General features: G+C 37.5%; 1 protein-coding gene across 1 annotated transcript; it reads left to right on the top strand.

Moving 5' to 3' along the window:
• The first annotated feature begins 8 nt into the window (after positions 1-8).
• On the top strand, positions 9-21,620 carry SLC39A9 (solute carrier family 39 member 9). Its single transcript, XM_070758715.1, has 7 exons — positions 9-685; positions 4,270-4,378; positions 10,352-10,546; positions 14,112-14,180; positions 16,504-16,589; positions 17,560-17,694; positions 18,154-21,620. Exons 1-7 carry the CDS (start codon positions 527-529, stop codon positions 18,382-18,384), a joined length of 984 nt encoding a protein of 327 aa, XP_070614816.1. The 5' UTR covers positions 9-526; the 3' UTR covers positions 18,385-21,620.
• The last annotated feature ends 1,210 nt before the right edge of the window (positions 21,621-22,830 follow it).

Genomic DNA, 22,830 nt, shown 5'->3' with positions numbered 1-22,830 from the left:
TTAAAGTCGGCCATCTTACATTGGGCCGGAAGGGAAAGGAAAAAAAAGCCCTAAACTTGGACGTTTCCTTTCAACTGCCAAGTCTCCCGGAAATTGAGCAAGGGACAGGAAGTGGCGGTCCGACTGCCACTTGGCCTTTACGGCGCTAGCGGAGATGAGATGAGAGAGAACAGCGGGCTAGACCAGGGACGGGCAGGCGGGTTTTCTTCCCGCCTTCTGTTTCCATGGGGGCAATTCCTTATTGGCTGAGGAGGAGTTGAGCTTCGGTAATGAGGCCTGAAGGCTCTGAAGAAATGAGGGAGCCTCTTGCTTGAGCTGAGTTGAGAGCCCAGCTGAGGGGGGAAAGAGGAGAAGCCGGACTCAGGAGCGGGACTTTTGACGGGGGTTTCCGTGAGTCTGGCAACAAAGCAGTTGAGCCGCTTGGCTTCTCTTTTGTTTATTTTTTTTCCTGCACGAAAACGGGGGTTGCTCACCCCGCTTTGCCTGAGAGGGAGCTGAGAAGCTCGGCTGCCAAGGTGGTTGGCCCATGTTCGAAGCCGCGAAGGAGAATCCCCCTCTTGAGCCGCTGAGCTTGCAGGTGAAGCCAGCCATGGATGACTTTTTATCCATTAGTTTGCTCTCCCTCGCTATGCTGATCGGCTGCTATGTGGCCGGGATCATTCCTTTGGCCGTCAACTTTTCCGAGGTAAGGAAAGGGGTCGAGGCTGAAAACACCTGCCGTCGAGGTGTGCGGAAGTATTGCAAGAGTGCCGGACTGCCAACGGATTTTAGTAATAGCATTTACACTTATTTACCGCTTCACAGTGCTTTACAACCCTCTCTAAGCACAGGGTGTCCAGCAAACTTGAAAATCAGGGAATTAGCAGGGAAATTGGCGATTTGGGAAATATCAGGGAATCCGGGGAAAAAATGGAATAAATAAAGGAAAAAATCTAACTGTATTAAAATGAGGACTTTGGGATTGGGCGGCATAGAAGTCAAATTAAATAAATAGATAAATATGTTTAAAAGTCAGGGAAAATCATGGTGTTTTTTTTTAAAGGATCGCGCTGCCTGGCAGAGTCAAGCAAAAAATGAGCAAAACTGGCAACAACTTGCTTTCTCAGCTACTGTTACGACATCTACGACTGTGCCTTAACTAGATCGCAAGTTACAGGGAAATGTCATGGAAATATCAGGGAATTTCAAAATGCTTTCCCCCTAGACAACCTGTAAGCTGTTTACAGAGAGTCAGCATATTGCCCCCAACAATCTGGGTCCTCATTTTACCGACCTTGGAAGGATGGAAAGCTGAGTCAACCTTGAGCCTACTGAGATTCCATCTGCCAAACAGCTGGCAGCTGGTGAGTAGCTTGCACTCTAACCACTGAGGATTTGGGGTCTTCTTCCCTTTTGAAGACCGCTATTGAGATAGGGGAGCGGAGATTGTAAAGAACAAATAAAATTGATGCAATAGAAAACAAACATCCTCATTCAATAAACTTTTAGAATAAACTTCTGGTTCAGGTTGGCACTTTTTTAACCTCAGTGTTTGTATTGTGAAATTAGGAAGGTAAAATAGCAGAAAGGAAAAAAAATGTGTCGGCTTTGATATAACTTGACTGCAGGTAGTCCTTGACTTATGGCAGTTCATTTAGTGACCATTTGAAGTTACAACAGTACTGAGAAAAAGTGACTTGCAACCATTTTTCACACTTATGACTGTTGCAGCATCTCTGCAGTTTCATGATTTACATCAGGATGCTTAAAACTGGTTCATGTTTATGATAATTATGATAAAGAGCTGGGATGGCTCAGTGGTTAGAGTGCAGCACTGCAGGCTACTTCAGCTAACTGCTAGTTGTAATTCAGCAGTTCAAATCTCACCACCAGCTCAAGGTTGACTCAGCCTTCCATCCTTCCGAGGTTGGTAAAAGGAGGACCCACATTGTTGGGAGCAATATGCTGATTCTGTAAACCACTTAGAGAGGGCTGTAAAAACATTATGAAGCAGTATATAAGTCTTATTCCTATTGCTAGAATTGCAGAGTTTTGAGGTCCTGTGATTCCCCCTTTCTTGACCTTTTGCAAAGGTCAATGGGGAAGCCAGATTCACTTAAATGTTTTTTACTAATTTAACCACTTAGGTGATTCACTTAGCACCTGTGGCAGGAAAGGTCATAAAATGGGGCAAAACCCACTTTAAAATTTCTCACTTAACAACATAAATTTTGGGTTTAATTGTAGTTGTAGTAAGTCAAGGATTACCTGTACTCAACTAGTAGATTTTCCTCTACAATTCTTTCTGCAAAGCCCTTTTGTGGTGTCAGATATTAATATCTTCAGCAGTTTTAAAGTTTGTCTTTGAGAAACAATCTTTTTGAAATTTGATGTAAGAAATTATTTTGCTGTATGCAAAATCCTGGGGTTTTTTCAGATAATTGCTCTATTTTTTTCAGTACTGTTGGCTAAAATTTGAAGAAAGAAACTTTATTTCACAGTTGTTTTTCTATGTTCTCTTGCATATGTGCATTTAAAACTGAGTGTATTAAAAATACATGACCACATTGTATTTATATGCAATATAGTAAGGCATAGTTTCCAATATATTTAAAAGACCAAGCAAGCCAAAGGCAGCTCTTTATATTAATTGTCATTGTACTCAAATTATGCACATGATGCAAAAACATCCTGCTCATGATATAAAATAATATTCTGATTATACAAAGATGTCTGCAAAAAATGCAACTTATTTTAATAATGGAAGCCAAATGTAATTTCATTTATTGCACAATTCCAAAGTCACATCCAGTGAAGCATATGGAACTGAAGTCAGCAAGTGCATAGTATGTTTAAAAATAACAAAACAAAATGCCAGGTTAAAATAACTTGAGGAAGAAATGTTAGCTGTTTTTTTTCCATCCTGTACAAATACTTTGTTCATAGAAAAAATAAACTTATTAGCATGCTTCAAAATTTTGCAAGCTAATCACCTGGTCATTTATCTTATTACCTATACTTAATACTTGTGGGTGATCATCAGGTCTGCTTGTTTAGAAAAACATAGGTTCATTTCCCCCCAAATTATGTGAGAAAATAATTTTCTAAACTGAAATTGCTGTAAGGATTTGAAAATGTGAAAATCTCAGGATGGTTTATATCAAAGAAATTTTAAATAGCTAAACAGATCTAAAATAAAATATTAATTTTAAAACTGTTTTCTTAAATGCAAATCCATATGGCTTCACACTAGGAGAAAATCTCTGTCTAGTTCTTTGAGTAGCATTCATACATTTTCAGAGTTAAATGAGTATATATTTCTTCATTAACCTTATTTCTATGCTATCACAATTGAGACTCAGCATAATGCGAGCAGCCTTCAACCATTGTAAAAGAAGATCAATATTGATTTAAATATGTAAATAAAACGATAGTGTGAAAGCTCATAGATTTGCATTGCATAATTTCCTTAATAAAATATAACAGCATCAGGTATCTTGAACAAAGCATTTCAAGAGCATTTGTGGGTTGTGTATCTTATAATAGTCTGTATAAACTATAAAATCTGGCTTTTTAACTTTTAATAATGTCTGCTTGGATTATGTGCTTTCAGATGATCAAATGTTCTTCTATAGATTACATTTTTAAAATATGAGACCTTCTGTATTTTCTGACAGACGGTTCATTGTCATTAAGCTAACAGGTGCTTATACTGTATTGGTTATAATGTGTGTTTTATATACTGCATTCCAGAAATCTCTTGAGTGATAAACTTCCTCTTGAAATTTGTCAGGTTACTGGAATAAGAATCAAACAGGTTATGTAAATATCAATGTAAAATAGTCCTCAGTTCAGATACTATACAGTACTTAGATACAATTAAATACTATGTTTTGTATATATCTTTTATTTGTATAAGTAGGCATCCATATTTCTATTCTTTGTATTCAGGATGAGGATAATGAAAAAACGTGTGTGTTTGTGTTGGAGTGGAAATGAGGCAGTGAAGCAGATGGAACTGTCATTGAAGTTGGGGGTATTTTATAGAAAGAACAGTACAGTATAGTTCAAAGGTCTGATAGCAAAGAGGTCCATGACCGATTCCAGTTCCAAACTAGAGATAAAAATGGGTTAGCCGAGTTACAGCACCTCAGTTATGCAACATTAAAGTAAGCACTGGAGATGAAGGATATGACTGTTTTCTCCATATATGTTACACACACATATATCCACACATATGTAAAATACTTCACATTTGCTTTGATTAATTATTTTACCTTTTGTTTTCAGGAAAGATTAAAACTTGTTACAGTTCTTGGTGCCGGGCTCCTTTGTGGAACTGCCTTGGCTGTCATTGTGCCTGAAGGAGTGCATGCACTTTATGAAGATCTCTTGGAGGGTAAGAAAATGACTCTTATTCTGGAACAAGAAATTTGGAATAATTTGGAATAAAACAGACCTTTTGCTCAGACTATAAACATTGACTACTATGGAAGGGGGATTTTTTTCCCTCCTCAAAATGAAATGCAAATATAGGAGGACTTTACTTTTATGAAACAGATTTTATCTCATGGCACTTTAAAATTTAATTGTGATACATTGTGATTCAAAGCTATATATGAAGTTATATAGCTTTTCCTTGGTTAATTCCTTTCTCCAAGTTTGCAGTTTCCTGGCTTTTACACTTAATTGCAACTGCTGTGATTTAAAAGAGATTTGTAAATTGAAATCCTGCAGATTATATGTTTTAGTTCATGTGATCAAATTGAATGACAACAACCACAATTCAGCATCATGTGACTTTTTCTTTATGTTTATAAACATTGTCATACAAATATAGTATTGTATTGTATGTTTAACAACATGTTAAGTGTTCAGATAAATTTAATTAAGAAATAAATACTGCTTGGATATTTTAAAAAACAAAAAAGGTGTAAAACCGGAAATTTTCTGGTACTTATAATACTTTCATTTATAAAATAGTTAAAATGATTTATCAATCCATCCCAAATTATTTTCGTGACCCTCTCTTTGCCCTTTATAAAACTCCAGGATTACTGGATTTGTAATAGGGGTTGCTTTTGAGTCAATTTTTGACTTCTAGAAACTCCCTATTTTCTGAAGTGGTTTCTAATTGCCTGCTTCTTAGGGCATCTTAGGGCTGAAAGAGAGGAACTGCCCAAGGTCACCTAGGTGGCTTTGTTCCTAAGGCAGGACTAAAATTCAACTGGTTTCTAGACTAGTGCCTTAACTACTCTACCAGACGGATTCGCATTACTGGCTATTATTCCCTGAAAATAACTTCAGTTCAAAACCTTTGTTCAAATATTACATGACTGTTAAGCAATATTTACTAATTTGGGGTGGTGGGGCAAAGGTTATTTCTTTAAACCTACAGTATTATTTGATAGTGTATCTTGAAGCCTTTATAGCATCCTGAATTATATCTTTTCTTCAAATACTTTTGTTAAGGTTTGCAGATTGAAAAGATAAAAAATAACAAAAATTTCAACAAATACGAAAAAGAAAACAAGAGTAGAAAAAAGACTTAACTATACCTTTATCAGTAACAGATGGTTTCAGATATGTGACAATTCGGTGAAGGATATAAGAAGCCAAACTTTACTCTTTTTTCACACCAGTTATTTTTGGCTAACTTTGCTCCAAATTATTTAAATGGAGATCGCTCATGAGAATGTTTTAATATTTTATTTAATAGAGCACAAGTTATACAATATGGCCAAGTTTTGTTTCTCTCAACAAAATTGGAGATATTGTGTCTCAAAGATGCTGAAAGCTCAGAGTTGTACTGTTGAAGGCTGCGGTATGGAGTCATACAGATGACTATATCTCCGCAAGTATTGCATCGGCAAATGTAACACTTTACCAATATTCATTGGAGATGTGTGTGCATGTTTACATCAAAGTCAAAATTCGTGATGGTCGAGCTGGGCACTTCTCTGAAATCAGACCACTTGACATGAAATGACCTGGATGAAGAAAACACAAATACACAATTAAGAGTTTCTTTCCTACCCTTGGAGTTCTGTGTATTAGTAGGAGTAGGTTTCTCAATTCATGGGCCAGTTACATGAAAAAAGAAAATATGAGCAAATGCTACACAGAGATTTGCGTGCTTTAATAGGCCTTCAAATTCCATTGTTTATACTTTGTATTGAACATTTCACTCCGTTTTGAATGATGTTACACATTTTAATAACATTTTTAATTGGAAGCTTAATAGAAACATTCTGGTTGGTATATTTGAAGACTGAATGAATATGATTGAGAACAGATTGTCAAGCTCACTGGAGCAGTCATGCAAAACAGCTGTGCCTCGTGGTTAATTTATTTATTTTTTTATTTATTTTTTTATTTATTATTTAGATTTGTATGCCGCCCCTCTCCGAAGACTTGGGGCGGCTCACAACAAGATAGAACAAATCATAAATAATCCAAATAACTTTAAAATTTTCAAAAGATTTAAAAGAACCCCATATACTAACAGACACACACACAAACATACCATGTATAAATTGAACATGCCCGGGGGAGGTGTTTCAATTCCCCCATGCCTGACGGCAGAGGTGGGTTTTAAGGAGTTTACGGAAGGCAGGGAGTGTAGGAGCAGTTCTAATCTGTGGGGGGAGTTGGTTCCAGAGAGTTGGTGCCGCCACAGAGAAGGCTCTTCCCCTGGGGCCCGCCAACCGACATTGTTTAGTTGACGGGACCCGGAGAAGGCCCACTCTGTGGGACCTAATCGGTCGCTGGGATTCGTGCGGCATGTATGATGTGATATATCTAAGGATAATGGTCATTTCAAATTATGTTCTTACAATTTTTTTTATTATTTGGCTATCTTTTAAAAGCATATTCTTACTATTCAGTACCATAATTGTTCAGTTATCCACCCAGGAAGTGCAGTCCCATGAAAAAGGAAGTACACCCCATTGGAATGTTCCACTGTTTCAACATATTTCAGCATACAGATATTTGATCTTCATTTTAACAATATCAATGATATAACAAATATTTACATTTTGTAGTCATTGTGCAATTTAAATAAATATAAATGCAAATTTTGAACATGGAAAAATATACTCTAAAGTTTTTCTTTCTTTTTTTAATCATACATAGAAATATTAATCCTTTGTTTTCATTCAAAGAGTATATATTATTTATTAACTTTTGAAATTACACGTCTCCTTTGCAGAGGGACTCCGGGCAGTGTGCAAATAAAACAAAAACAATATATAATATTTAAAATGAGGCAAAGATGATTAAAAATCGAGGTTAAAAGAAGAGAGGAGGCCTTTCAGGGCACTAAGCAGCCTCATGACTGTGTGCTCCTCTGTGAACCCAAAGCAAGCCATGTTTTCATACCTTTCCAAAAGACCAAAAGGAGAGTGGGGGCATGATCTAATTGATTAAAAAGCCGTAAAAACTGACATCGGATCATTTATTTAACAAAAAATTAATAGATATGTCATTTCATTCTGTAGAAAAAGTAAGCCCACCTTTGATTCAAATACAGCTACTACTTTTTTCCCAATGTGTACTATAGGACAGTGATAGTGAACCTTTTTTTGCTTAGGTGCCAAAAGGGCACACACACGTGCAATACCACACATGTATGCTCACACCCATAATGCAATGCCCTCCCTCTGTGCATGCATGCACAACCCCCTCCCCCACTGCCCCCTCCCGCACATGCGCACAGATCTTACTGAAAACTTCAGACTTCCAGTTGTGTGGGAGGGAGGCCATTTTCACCCTCACCAAGCTTCAGGAAAGCCTCTGGCATCTGTAGATGGTGAAAAACAGACCCAACAGGCCTACCTTCCAGTTGGGCTGTTGGATCCATTTTTTGCCATCAACAGGCTGAAGCCTGGGTAGGGGGAAAACGGCCTCTCCCAGCCTTCCAGAATGCCAAAAATCAGCTGGCCAGCACACACATGAATGCTGGAACTAACATAGCTTAACTCCTTGCGTGTCCTCAGATATGCCACCTGTGGCACACATGCTATAGGTTTGCCATCATGGCCATAGGATATACTACAGTATTATTATTTATCCCCTTTATTATTTTTTTATTTTCCTCTTTTATTATCTGTAAATTTTAGTATTATTATTGTATTCTGTTGTTTTCAAAGTACACTGAGTGCTTCTGTAGACAAAGTCCTTGAGCATCTAACCACACTTGGCCAAATGAAGTATAAGTATACTCTAATCCCTGCTATTGCTCTGTTTGGCAGAAACAATCTTAAATACATATTTCTTATAGCTGTCTATGCCTCTCCGAGATCGTCCGGGAGGAATTTTTTCCCGCTCCTCCATGCAACTTAATTCGAACTGTGCAATATCTGAGGGGTTTCTTTTTGCATGAACAGGGTGTCCAGCAAACCTGGAAAAACAGAAAATCATGGAATTATAAGGAAAATAGGCGGCTCGTGAAATATCAGGGAATTCATGAAAAAAAATGGAATAAATCGGGAAAAAAACAAACTGTATTAAAATGTTAAAAAACAGGGAAAAATCATGTTAAAAAAATGATTGTGCTGCCAGGCAGAGTGAAGCAAAAATGAGCATAACTGTGGCAACAACTTGCTTCCTCAGCTACTGATATTTCTCCATTGTTTAGCCATTTCGTATGATGACACCTACGACTGTGCCTTAACTAGATCGTAAGTTACAGGGAAATAACAGGGAATTTCAAAATACTTTTCCCCTGGACAGCCTGATGAATACCGTAACCCTTTTTAAATCACCCCACGGCATGGTGGGTTTTCTGTAATGTTTACAGTCATATTGCAAGGTTCACTTTCGGTGAAGCTTCAATTTTCTAACAATCTTCATGGAACAATGAAGAATCCATAGTGGATTCTGTGATAGTGATCTCCCCAGGCCTTGAAGTAGCCCCAAACTGTAATATTTTCACCACCATTCTTTACAGTAATTATAACATTCGTCTGGTGAAATTTCCTTCTGGCATACTTCCAGTGTCTATCTGTGCAGCTTTCTAGTGGTAGATCATGACTTTAACATTATTAGTGGTGAGACTTTGTCTTAAGATTCCAATATGATAGATTCTTCTCAGATCCCCTGTAGTAATGTTCTAACTATTTGAACCTGTTTTTGTGTACCTTGTACTAATTTTAGATAACTGAGATAGTGATAAATATGTGTTACATCCTCTTTATCAATGTTATTGAAATGAAGATCAAGTATCTCCTAGGAAAAGATTTCAGTAAGGTGTACTTTGTATGACAGTGGATTGATTTGAAGCATAAAACTGTTCTGCCCAAATAGAAAGTGAATGCAATAAAAAGAAAGGTTCCATTAGACCAGAGGTCCCCAAACTTTTTACACAGGGGGCCAGTTCACTGTCCCTCGGACTGTTGGAGGGCCGGACTATAAAAAAACATGTGAACGGATTCCTATGCACACTGCACATACCTATTTCTTTCTCTCTCTCACTCTTTCTCTCTTGCTTTCTTTCTCTCTCTCTCTCTCTTGCTTTCTTTCTGTTTCTTGCTCTGTCTTTCTCACTCTCTTGCTATCTCTCTTCCTCCCTCCTTCCCTCCCTTTCTCTCTCCCTCTCTTTCTCCCCCTTCCTTCCCTCCCTTCCCTCCCTCCTTCCTCTCTACTTCTTTCCCTCACTCTTTTCCCCTTCTCTTTCCCTTTTCTTTCTTTCTCTCCTCTCTCTCCCTTTTCCCTCTTTCACCCTCCCTCTTCTCTCCCCGCGGAGGACTCACCCGACAAGCCTCCACCCTCCGACCCCGGACTCCCATTCAATCCCCATTCAGAAAACGGGAGCTAGCAACTCAGAGGAGGAGGAGGCGGGTATGTGTGTGTATGTGTGTGTGTTGTACCCAGCTCGGCTTTTGGCAAGCCTTACTTTACCTCGAGTGAGAAAAGATTGAGGGGGACGTTCTCACTGCTTTTCCAGTGTGCCCTTGGAAAAGACCTGCGGGCCAGATAAATGGCCTCAGCGGGCCGCATGTGGCCCACGGGCTGTAGTTTGGGGACCGCTGCATTAGACATTAAAGATACTTTGGCCAAAATACTTCTTACTGGCCTTCCAGATTCCTGTCTGCTTCCTTATGCTTGCAGATATACACTTTTAATTTCACTCAGTTATTTTCTGAAACAATTATTTGATGTCAGATAGTTATATTACATTGAAGTCAGTAGTTAAATATTGTTTCTGATCCATTTTAAATCTTATTCTTAAAAATTTACAAGAATTGAAAAGTAATCGGTCACTTTTAAAATTAAAAATCCCCAAAGCATGTTTTGATTGACTTTTAACACGTTAGGAATCGAGCCTTCTGCAATTCTAACTTAATCTGTTCTTTTTCATCTCCTTTAGCAAAGCACCACCCAGTCAGTGAGAGTCAAAAGGTCATTGAATCTGAGAAAGCAGATGTTCCAGATGTGCATGATCATAACCACGACCATGACCACTCAAGATTACATGCTTACATTGGCGTTTCTCTTGTTCTTGGCTTTGTCTTTATGCTGCTGGTAGATCAGATTGGCAATTCTCATGTCCACGCTGCAGATGGTAAGCCAAACTTTTCCTAATAGGCAATCAAAATGAGAACAATTATTCAGAAATATTCAAATAAATAAAATTTTGTTGTACATGATACTGTGGATAAGGAAAAAAAAGATGGGGGTGAATTTTGTAGCAAAATAACATTATTTTCACCCTTATGATTTTGTGACCCAACATTTTGCTCAAATGTTTACACTTTTAATGGTGAAAGAAAATAGTATACATGAGTCCTCGCTTAACAACTCATTGAAATGGGAATTTCCATTGGGTACAGTTAGGTGAAATAGCACATGATTGTACCACTTAGCAGTGTCATATTTAATAGTTCTGGTTGTGGCTAGGACTGATTTCATCCTTGTCTTGCCCTGCCACTCTTGTCTCCACTCCAATTCCCCCATCTACCTATTTATCTCCCCTCCCCTATCTTTGCCCTTTGGGCCATCCTCCACTCTGCTGGGCTTATCCTAGTGTTACAAGGCCTCATGTGGCCAGAAGCTGCTTTGCAAAAGGCCAGGTCAGACACATCTTGTAGGCAGCAGGAGGAAAAAGATGGCAAACATTGACAGCAGGAGCAGTGGATTGCAGGATGGCAGAGGGCAGGAGCAGTGGAGTAAAGGGTGGCCAACTGAGCAGTAATGAGAGGAGAGATAGGTGGGTAGGGGGAATTGAACCATACAGTTGTATGGTTGTAAATGCAACAGGTGGGCTGCCAAATTTTAATTTTGACCACAGAGATGATTTCACAGCTGTAACTTCATGGACCAACCATAACTAACATTGTTCAATAGTATCATAACTGCAAATTGTCACTGAACGAAGAGCCATTAAGTGAGGACTACCTGCACAGGAAGGACTTTAAATGGAGACTTTCAGTTTAGAAATTGTAGAGATTGGAATTTGTAGAGATTTTTTGGGAAAACAAACAAGGGAGCTTCTGACTTTTAAATGAAATTCATTTAATATTATTTAGATTTGTAATATGGTAAATGATTTAGCTTTACTAGATAAATGGTCAAAGCAACGGAAACTGCAGTTTAATTTTCCAAATGTAAAATAATGCACTTGGGGAAAAGGAATCCTCAATCTGAGTATTGCATTGGCAGTTCTGTGTTAGCAAAAACTTCAGAAGAGAAGGATTTAGGGGTAGTGATTTCTGACAGTCTCAAAATGGGTGAGCAGTGTGGTCGGGCGGTAGGAAAGGCAAGTAGGATGCTTGGCTGCATAGCTAGAGGTATAACAAGCAGGAAGAGGGAGATTGTGATCCCCTTATATAGAGCGCTGGTGAGACCACATTTGGAGTACTGTGTTCAGTTCTGGAGACCTCACCTACAAAAAGATATTGACAAAATTGAACGGGTCCAAAGACGGGCTACAAAAATGGTGGAAGGTCTTAAGTATAAAACGTATCAGGAAAGACTTAATGAACTCAATCTGTATAGTCTGGAAGACAGAAGGAAAAGCGGGGACATGATCGAAACATTTAAATATGTTAAAGGGTTAAATAAGGTTCAGGAGGGAAGTGTTTTTAATAGGAAAGTGAACACAAGAACAAGGGGACACAATCTGAAGTTAGTTGGGGGAAAGATCAAAGGCAACATGAGAAAATATTATTTTACTGAAAGAGTAGTAGATCCTTGGAACAAACTTCCAGCAGACATGGTTGGTAAATCCACAGTAACCGAATTTAAACATGTCTGGGATAAACATATATCCATCCTAAGATAAAATACAGGAAATAGTATAAGGGCAGACTAGATGGACCATGAGGTCTTTTTCTGCCGCCAGTCTTCTATGTTTCTATTTCTAGGGCGCCCTTCTCCGGGGACTCAGGGCAAAAATTTACTAAACCCATGAGTAATTATTATTATTTTATTGTGTAAACCAACCTTCTAACTGGTTATACAAACAACTGTTGTGATGGCTGAATTCAGTGTTGAACAGTATTGTCTGAGATTTCTGCTACAAAACAAAATACCTGGCAGAAAGTGTTTACTTTAAGCAAAAATTCGTGAGCATTGAATATTGAGCACTGAAACACTCTGCTTGATTCTATGCAGATACCTGTGGAGGCATGTCCTACACGAAGCTTCACTGTTTTGATATAATAAGCATGTCACAGAGAACATAATCCTATCTTCAGTATATTTCTTTAACCCATAACAAACCTACTGCAAATCATAATTGCATTCTACTTGACAGGAATTAGACCTAATCATTGTTAAATCACATAAAAGTGATTTGGAGCCCATGCTTTTTTGATTGTGCCATCTAACAGCTGCCTTTCAAAGCTCCTGTCTAATATTTTCACGGCTTAACAATGGTTACCTGTCATTATTAATCCACCTCTGCCTTCTTGGCTTTCCAGATGGGGCTTAAAATCTGGGTCTCCTGTTTGGCCTGGGGTCCTGATGCCTTAGGGCAAGGGTAGGCAAAGTTGGCTCTTCTATGATATGTGGACTTCAACTCCCAGCATTCCTGAGCTAGCATGATTGGCTCAGGAATTCTGGGAGTTGAAGTCCACAAGTCATAGAAGAGCCAAGTTTGCCTACCCCTGCCTTAGGGTGTTCAGAACAGATCCTATTTCCATCCCATTGCATATTGCCTACTTCTTTAACTATCTGTGAATTTAAATATTTATCATTTTAATATTGTAATGTTTTATATTATCATTTTTATCTTGTTGAAAGCCGCTTAGCGTGGGTGGATGGCAAGATGGGCATGATATAAATTAATTAAATAAATAAATATTAAATAGTATCTTTCAAAAGGATTCAATTTCATGGAAGGCAGGAAAGATTCAAAGGCACTGAGAAAGAATGTAATAGATATCATTTAGTTTGTTGAAAAATCATTATCATCTGTTCACAATAATGTAAAGTCACCGCTGCCGGTATTGGTCTTCTTATGCATCAACATCCTCCCAAAAACCTGAAATGTTGTCATGTATCAGCATAGTATATGTGCAAATCCAAACCATGTAGCATTTTGCAATGTCAATGGGAAGTCCTGTCCACATTTTTGGGTATGCACTATGATATAATTATTGAGGCCTTTAAACTTTGGTGCTAGAGAAGACTCCTGCGAGTCCCCTGGACTGCAAGGTGATCAAACCGGTCAGTCCTAGAGGAGATCAAACCTGACTGCTCTTTAGAAGGCCAGATCCTGAAGATGAAACTCAAATACTTTGGCCACCAAATGAGAAGGAAGGACTCACTGGAGAAGAGCCTAATGCCAGGAAAGATTGAGGGCAAAAGAAGAAAGGGACAACAGAGAATGAGATGACTGGATAGAGTCACTAAAGCAGTAACTGTCAGCTTAAATGGACTCCAGAGGAAGATAGAGAACAGCAAGGCCTGGAAGAATGTTGTCCATGGGGGTCGTGATGGGTTGGACACAACTATATAAATGCCTAGAACTCAGTCTTCTAGTTTCTAGGTCATCACCTTAATTGTTTTACTAAAGTAGCTCTTTAACCTATATTAACTTCTGTTTCTAATATTTCTTCATTTCAGTTTCTGCTCCTGCTCTCTAATTTATATCTTTTTGACTAAGATTTTTATTATTATTTCAGACCCAGAAGCAGCAAGATCAGGCAATTCCAAAATTACTACTACACTAGGACTAGTTGTCCATGCAGCAGGTAGGTTAATTTTGTTAGGTGGTTATATTTTTCTTTTTAAAAATGTTGCAGATATTGTCAAGCTATGTGAATTAATGTTAAGCTATAATTGCATGACATTATCCCAGTAGTTACTGCTATTAATAATGGAATAATGCTGTGGACCTTCTTTTTATTCTTCTCCCCAAGTTTAGTCCACTTTGAAATTAGAAGGAGGGAAGAGGCTAAACTGAACTGCAGAAATATTTGGCTGAAGACTCTCTACAACTCAGGGCTACAGTGATTTTTAATAGGAAAATATGTATTTGATCCAGTCTATAAGCCAGTGATGGCGAACCTTTTTTGGCTCAAAAGGGTGTGTGCTTATGTGATTACATACATGTGTGTGCCCACACCCATAATGCAATGCCCTGCGCATGCACACAACACCCATCCCCCACCCTCCTGTACATATGCACAGGCCTCACTGAAGCCTCCTGATTTCCAGTAGGCCCATTGGGCTTTTTTTTGCTCTGTCCAGGGTTAAAGAAAGCTCTTGAAGCCTGGGGATGGTGAAAAATGGCCCAACAGGCCAATTGGAAGTTCAGAAATGAAAGGAAAGTGGAGTTGCCCTACTATTTACCTTCAGATAACTGCAACCAGGCCTTGCACATCTAGACCCATTTCTTTTGCAGCCGGAAAGGCTTTCCTGAAGGCCTCTGTAGCGGATATTTATTTAATTGGATTTATTTATTTAATTGGATTTATATGCCACCCCTCTTCGAGGACTTGGGGCGGCTCACAGCATGTACAGAAAAACAGGAAACAATAATAACAATCCAATTATACCTTAAAAAACAATTAAAATTCTAATTAAAAACTATCAATATCATTCATTCAGCAGTCAAACTAAGCATTCATCACTCAGGGGGGAAGGTCTAAGGAACCCCAGGCCTGGCGGCAAAGATGAGTTTTTAAACTTTTTCGGAAGGCAAGGAAGGTGGGGGCAGTACGAATCTCTGGGGGGAGCTGATTCCAGATATTCCAGAGCTCTGTTATCGGCTACACAGGCCTTCAGAAAAGACTTCTTGGCTGCAGGATAAATGGGTCGAGTTGTGAGAGGCCTGGCTGCAACTATCCAAAGCCGAAGAAGTTCTTGAAGACTTCTGACAGTGAAAAGGAAGCGGAGGGTGAGCACACAACTGAATTCCCGGTTGGCCCATTGGCCATTGTGAGGAGAGCAAAAACGTCCGAAAAGGTGGCCGAAAATTAGCTGGCCAGCACGTGCATGCTCGTTGGAGCGGACATAGTGCAATGCCTCACGTGCCCCCAGATATGCCCCAAGTGCCATAGGTTCGCCATCACTGCTCTAGGCTTTGAGTTGGAGACTTCTAGAGCTTCATTTCTAATAAAAAATGTTAGTCCTCTAGAATTATGTTTGGAGACAAATCTTTTAAAGTTTTAAAAAAGATCTAGATAAATATTTTACTGTGATTATGCAAAACCACTACAGTCAAAAATATTGTGATTTTTACATTTTCGTATACAAATTATTGCTTCTCTCTTGCTACTGTACTGTACTTAACTATAAGTACAAGGTAAATAAATGTACTGCTACTATTCTATACATTTGTTTCAAACACTGTAGCAATACTGTATATCTGAATTTTTAGACTTTAACCTTTTAAAAACCTTGCCTCAAAGATACATTCCCTTTTCAACTTTTAGAATGACTCTTAGAACTTTAAATCCCCATACCTAGATTTCACAATGAATCTACCGATAATTTAAGGAGCAGTTATTAGTTGCAAATTTATTTCCTCATAATGTTGATTTGGAAGGCCAGCCCAGTTCAAAACTGACTCAACAATTTGCTCTGTGCTAGGTGACCAAGGCAAGAAGGACTGTGACAAAGGATTCCCAGTTCAGGAAAGGGCATAGTTGGTGCACCAGATGAATATATGCAAGGGCCTTCCTGATAACTTGTTCCTGCTCAGAGAATAGAAACTGTGAGTCCGGAAAGACTTCCTAATTATGCACCGTCCCTGAATGGGTAAATACAACTGGATTAGATCACTGGGACCAGAAGAACCAAAAAATATAGCAACAAAGCATATGTTTTAACACAATGTTGCAAAGAACTAAACAAAACTCTTGGCTATGTGACCATTCCTGATTCAAAACTGTTGCCATGGATCTACTCCGAAACATAAATATTAAAACCACCCTCAGAATGGGAGAACAGGTTAAGATTAGAGACTCAGATGACAGACTTACTCTCTTGTATAATTTAACTCCAGTAATTCTTTGATCAGTGGATAGATTCACTGTTGTGTGCCTTGTTTTTCCTTCCTTCCTCATTAAGCTGATGGTGTTGCCTTGGGTGCAGCTGCTTCTACATCTCAGACTAGTGTCCAGCTAATAGTATTTGTTGCAATTATGCTGCATAAGGTAAGCTTTGAGTATGAAACTTTTCCGTGCTTCTTTCATCAGTGAATGATATTTGTTATTAGACATTATAGACTTCAGTGAAGTACAAAAACTGTTTTAAAAAACATATTGATGCACTTTAAAAGCATTGCTGTTTGCTTTTGTATTTAGGATTGCATCCAGGAGTGGAGATATGCAGTTACATACTGTGTAGGTGGGAGTTTTGTGCTAGGCCAGTAATGACATGTAGAAGTAGCAGGGCTTCTTACTGCTGAATTTAATGTACTTAGAAGATACTTTACATATAGCTAATTTTCATTAGAATCACATAGATCTTATCTAAGAGATAGTGGCTAATTTTGAACAATTATTGGTCCTGAAACTATACTAACTTTATATTTTGGATTTCTTGTTATAGTAACAGAACCAAGCAATCTTTTTGATTTTCCAGAATTACATTCTAATTTGACTAAATGGTTGCCATAGAAATTGTATTTTCACAATATGCCAAGGTTCGCGTTTGTAATCACAAATTTATCTGAAGGCAAACTAATAAGGTTGCTACTCCCCAACCTCTTTAACTCTTCTGGATGCTTTTATCATAATCTGTATGTGTATTATAATTTTTAATATTAATAATAAAATAAGCATTTTAGTATTAGTTTTTACTAAAAAGTATTTTGTTAAAAAGAATTAATTTTTTTTCAATTGTACAGCATATAGTGTTATAAAGAAAAAGAATTAAACATATTTTTATTATACTCAAAGTATGCTATCCTCCCCATTATATATAGTGTTTCTGTAGCAACTATATTATCTCACATTAAGGAAGTGCTATACTAATGATACATTATACTCCACCAACAGAAAAACTTAAGGGCTCAGTAATTTGCTACTGGCATTTGGTTTCAACTGAACATTCTATTTTGCACACGGAGTACAACTTGTCTTATACCTGAGCATTAAATATTTTACTGCTTTTATGTTGTAGGCACCTGCTGCTTTTGGACTTGTCTCGTTTCTTATGCATGCTGGCCTTGAACGGAATCGAATCAGGAAGCACTTGCTGGTTTTTGCACTAGCAGCACCTGTTTTGTCAATGGTGACTTTTTTGGGACTAAGCAAGGTAAAATAGCTTGGAACCATGAATAGTTTTAAATAATAAGATTAGTCATATTTGCCAGCCAGTTGTGCAAAGAAGCAATATTGCAGATGCTTAAATACTTGATATTTTGTTTAATGCAGCATTTTTGCTGATTATGAATTGTTTTTTGAGTGAAAGTAATGCATACAAAATACAATTAATTGGTCTTGTGCTTACCTTTTTTTTTTAAACTAACACCAAATTACAGATTTTATGCATGTCACCTGTCAGCATTTAGATTTTTTACATTGAAAAAACTTTGCAGGGTAAATTTTCCATTAGTAGTAGAGGATTTTAGATCTCCAGAACATTAGTTTTTTCTCCATATAAGTTATAATGCTTTCTAAAGATGTTTTTGAAATTTCAGTAGCCATTGAAGTACAATTTAAAGAAGGATGAGCTTTGTATTCTATCCGCATTTTGCCTTTTTTTATTTTACAGAGCAGTAAACAGGCACTTTCAGAAGTCAATGCCACTGGAGTTGCCATGTTGTTCTCTGCTGGGACTTTCCTGTATGTTGCCACAGTTCATGTTCTTCCCGAAGTGGGTGGAATGGGACATAGCCATAAACCGGAATCTGCTGGAGGCAAGGGACTCAGTCGCCTGGAGGTGGCTGCATTGGTTCTGGGTTGCTTGATTCCTCTGATTATATCTATTGGACACCAACATTAAAACTTGGAAGACCAGCATTTTCCCCTTCAGTCTGATATAAGCAACAATCAGTTGCTTTTTTTATTGCTGTCTCTCTTACCCTGTTATGTTAAGGAGTTGGAGAGGATCATCATTTCAACAGGAAAACTGTGGGAAAACTCAATATAAGAGAGGGAGAGTGTACTCTTTGACAGCTAGTTATAAAACCTGCATAATTTCTCTTTTCTAAAGATATTTTAATTATGACTTCCTACCTATTCTCAGGGAAGCTGGAACTTGGATATTATCTGGGAAGATCCTTGCTATTCATCATGAAATCATAATCCAAGTATTCTGTATGTCAGCATTCAGAGCTGATCTCTTGAAATTACGATGCTACCTTCTAAGATGTGGAAAGATTGTTCACATCTTCCAAGTGTTCATGTATTAATAATGGCATGGGCTGACTCAGAAGGAGGCATCTGGTGAAGAATATTTGCGAAGATGAAGTTGTAGGCAAAATTTGTATTAGATAAAGAAGTCCAATAGGATTCTTGCATTGAATTATTATGAAAGCACATTGTTCCTTGATTTTAACAGGCTAGACAGTATGGAAAAGAGCCACATTCAGCAGAAGGTTAGATTGTTCTGAGCTCTAAGGAATATTATTGTTTATTCAAATGAATGCTAGTTTATTTACAAAATGTTGCTTTTCAAGTAGAATAAGGTAAGATCTGTTCATCAGACATCAACCTCAAAAGCTAAAACTGTAATACTTTCTGTTATTATTACCAAAATAATAACTTTCTGTTATTATTACCAAAAATTAGTCCAGGTTGTGAAATTGCATTGAATTAAATGTCTGAAGTCTGTTAAAACTGATTATCAATACAACTCTGGAACACAATTCTACACATTGTAGTGGTTCAAAAGGGTAACTGTAATTATCAAAGCAAACCCCCACCCCCAACTTTATCAAAGCCATTGACTTTTTTAAAATGGTAAAAATATACGTTGGTTACTGGTGCACAGTTTTATATATGCTTTAAATTTTCAATCACATTGTCAAAAGTCTTTAATTAATAGTTAAATTTTTATTTATAAACAAGATGAAATGGTGTTCGAGTAAAATAGTTTTTACTGGGCTGGTTATTCCATGAGATAAATCTATTCCTTTCTTCAGTAAATGTTTACAGTCCAGTAATTAATTAAACTTATTTTTCATGCCTGCCTTGCTCTCATCTTATATTTCCTTGACAGTGGATGTTAAGGTTGTTCAGAATGGTTATGCTTTAACTGGCAGTTCCTACTTATTGAGTGACTATTGGTTGTGTATCAATAGACAATATCAGTTTTTCATTTAAAAAAAAAAACACCTTGCCTTTTATAGGGAGAGGGGGATAATGTCAGAACCAGAAAGGAATTAACATTAAATTAACATTACATAATATAAACATGACTGTTTCTAATGGTTTTTTTTAAAGCTGATACTCAACAGATCTATTGACTGCTATTATTTCTAATACATTTATATCATCAATAATTGGGATAAATCACCTATGCGAGTGTGGATCAAGCATCATAAAAGGGTGTTATCAATTGCCTAATCTATCACAAATGGATCTGTCAGTTGTACTTGATCTGTAAGAAAACATTTCAAAGATTACAGTTCTAAAATTTTATTCTCTTCTATGCTAGAAGAGAAAATAGAAGTACATTTGTCAAAACATGGGACAAAACCCCCCAGTTGTGCTATTTGATCTATTAATTGTGGTGGTTAATGTGCCTGTCACATTTGCATACTTAATGATTGAAAATAAAAGTCAAATAAATGCCAAATTACCATTGTTGGGAAAAATTATAATGTCTGTTCTTCCAACTAGCAAGTTGGAAAATAATGTCAAGTCATCAAACTTGGTTGAAATGTCATTAATATTTGGAAAAACAAATAGGGGTTCTGAGATATAATTTTGAGTTGAAACGATTCATTTTTTTAAAAAATATTTTATCATTGTAGAGAGAGAGAATTTCAGAAATCCTGATTTAAGGCAGACTCATCTTATTGTTACTTGCAAAACGTAATTGGAAGCTATCTAAACTAATCAAATTTGTGAAAGCAAGTCAGCTAATTCTATCTTTTCCTATTTCACTACCCTGAGCTCATAATCTAGAACTCAATTATTATTTGTAACACAATAGGTTTAATGTGTGATGTTTATTGCACAATAAACTTCATAAGGCAGTACAGGGAAATCTTGTGGGGCTGATTTGCTCCTGCGTGAGAGCAAAGCTGCCTTGAATACTTTGCCAGTATTGAATTGCTAACTACTATTGTAGTAGTGGTGAGCTTTGAAAAGGGAATTTCTAAATAATACATTCTGTACCACAATTCCAGGAATTTGATCTGTTGTAATACTGAGAAGCTCTGTTTTGAGAAATCATCTGGATTTGAACATATGGATTTTAACTTTTCCCAGATTTTAAAAATCAATGCAAAACCATTGGTTGTTGTAGTCTAATTCTACTCTTCTTGACTCTTATAAATCATATCCAAATTGTATTCTGAACTTTCCAGTAAACCTGAAAGCCATGGATTGCTAAAATAGTGATGCTTTATTAATACATTCTTACAAATTCCAACACTTCCAAAAGTCACATCAGTTACAGACTGAATTGCAAGTGGAAATGTTTACTGTGAATTGTGTCTGTATGCAACATTACATTGTCACCTAATTGCTATTATTAATTAAAACAATCTTTTGCCTATGTTGGAGAAACTTAAGTTTGCAATATTTGACAGATATACCAAGGAAATCTTCAGTTGAAAGGAAATGTCTTGTAATTTCTGAATCAGTGGAAAAGAGAAGTTCAGAAGTGATTTGCCAGTATCCTAAGTGAAAATAATTTTTAATATCCAGCTGTACCGGAATGGGAAAACTTGAACAATAAATTGTGCTGCTGTTTTATGATGAACCATAGGTAACGTGGAAGCCCTTGCAGCAGCATTTGAAGGAGATTATCCATTTCAAAAAGATACAAACTTGTATGTGTTTCTGTTATGTCCCTAACCAGCTTTGATTTTACAGGCAGTGTTCCCTGGTCATAGCTGTATACCTGATTCCGTGTACTAAAGTGTAATTTTAATGTCTTTTCTAAATCATTTGTATACATGAGATCATTCCATGGATGGCTGCCTTATTTTTAATTTTTTCACTTTAATTGTGAACTGTTTAAATATGTTTTTATTATATTAAAAATTATTTGCTGCATTGTTGAAATAAGTTGTCTCATTTTTAATGGTGATAAAAAAACAATATGTAGATTCTTCAAAGGCGAAATTGTTTATAGTTTATTTTATTTCATTTTTATGTCCCTTTATTTCTAGAAACGGATTAGATAAAGCAATTTTAGAAGAACCCAGTGAAAAGCATAATAAATCAGCATTCATTGCCATCCCTCCCACAATGAATCCAAATGTAACATGCTAATGTGTGATATGTACAGTACTTCCTAAATATTTTTTTCTTATTTTCAAAACTTGTTGGTGATTTACATATCCTTTAAGACCATTGGAAACTAATTGGACCATAATTCACCAGCTCAGCTAATTATGGATATTTATTATCCTGGCCAGAGGTGGGTTCTAACTTGCCTCGCTGCTAGTTTGCTCCCTCCCATGCCGCATGGGCGTGTGTGTGCTTTGCGTGGGCGCACATGCACAGTGCCAAAAAATAGGAAAAAAATTAAAAGCCAAAGAACAAGATGGTAACACATGCACAAGGAGGAAAAAAAACACGGAAAAAAATCCAAAAAAAGATGGCGGCGTGCATGAACTGGCAGCAACAGAACCGATTCAGTGTCGTCACCAGTGGTTTGCTGCCTGTTCGGATGAACTAGTCCAAACCAGGAGGAACCCACTCTGATGCTGGCATGATAACTCCTTTCTGTAAGCTTCAAGCTATGTACAATCAGCTCACCTCAGAGATTCGTACTGCCCTCACCCTCCTCGCCTTCCATAGGAGCCTGAAGACCAGGACCATTAGGTCTTTGCCCCCCAGCCAATGAATGTGTCGAGAAAATGTGGAGTGAATGGAATTATTGCTTTTTATGCTTTTGGGGGGGGTTCTAGACTCTTAATTGATTAATTGGATTCAAGATATTGTATTTGTGTATTATATGTTGTGAGCCGCCCTGAGTCCTCGGAGAGGGGCGGCATAGAAATCCAATAAATAAATCAATAAATAAATTCAAAGTGCTGATGATATCCTACCTGACAGGACTGTTGGACCAACTGCTCCTGGGGGTATATTTGCCCATCCCCATACACTCCGAAGAAGGCAAACTCTTGGCCCTTTCATTGAAATTGTCATGTTATGAAGCCTAGGAAGTGGTGTGCCTTCTCTGTGAAGTATCCTTCCTGCAAGGCAATGCCTCCGCTCACACTGCACAAGCCATGGCAAAACTGATGGAGCTGGGCTTCCAGTTGAT

Source organism: Erythrolamprus reginae, chromosome 1, assembly GCF_031021105.1.
Source record: "Erythrolamprus reginae isolate rEryReg1 chromosome 1, rEryReg1.hap1, whole genome shotgun sequence".
NCBI classification, from domain to species: Eukaryota; Metazoa; Chordata; class Lepidosauria; order Squamata; family Dipsadidae; genus Erythrolamprus; species Erythrolamprus reginae.
Note: the sequence above shows the minus strand (reverse complement) of the source record. Positions and strands in the feature narration are given on the sequence as shown.

Excerpts from the sequence above, each read along its gene's own strand:
- SLC39A9 (XM_070758715.1), top strand. The coding sequence starts at position 527 with ATGTTCGAAGCCGCGAAGGAGAATCCCCCTCTTGAGCCGCTGAGCTTG. Across the intron at positions 686-4,269 it reads TGGCCGTCAACTTTTCCGAG|GAAAGATTAAAACTTGTTAC; the intron begins GTAAGGAAAGGG and ends TTTTGTTTTCAG. Across the intron at positions 4,379-10,351 it reads TTATGAAGATCTCTTGGAGG|CAAAGCACCACCCAGTCAGT; the intron begins GTAAGAAAATGA and ends CATCTCCTTTAG.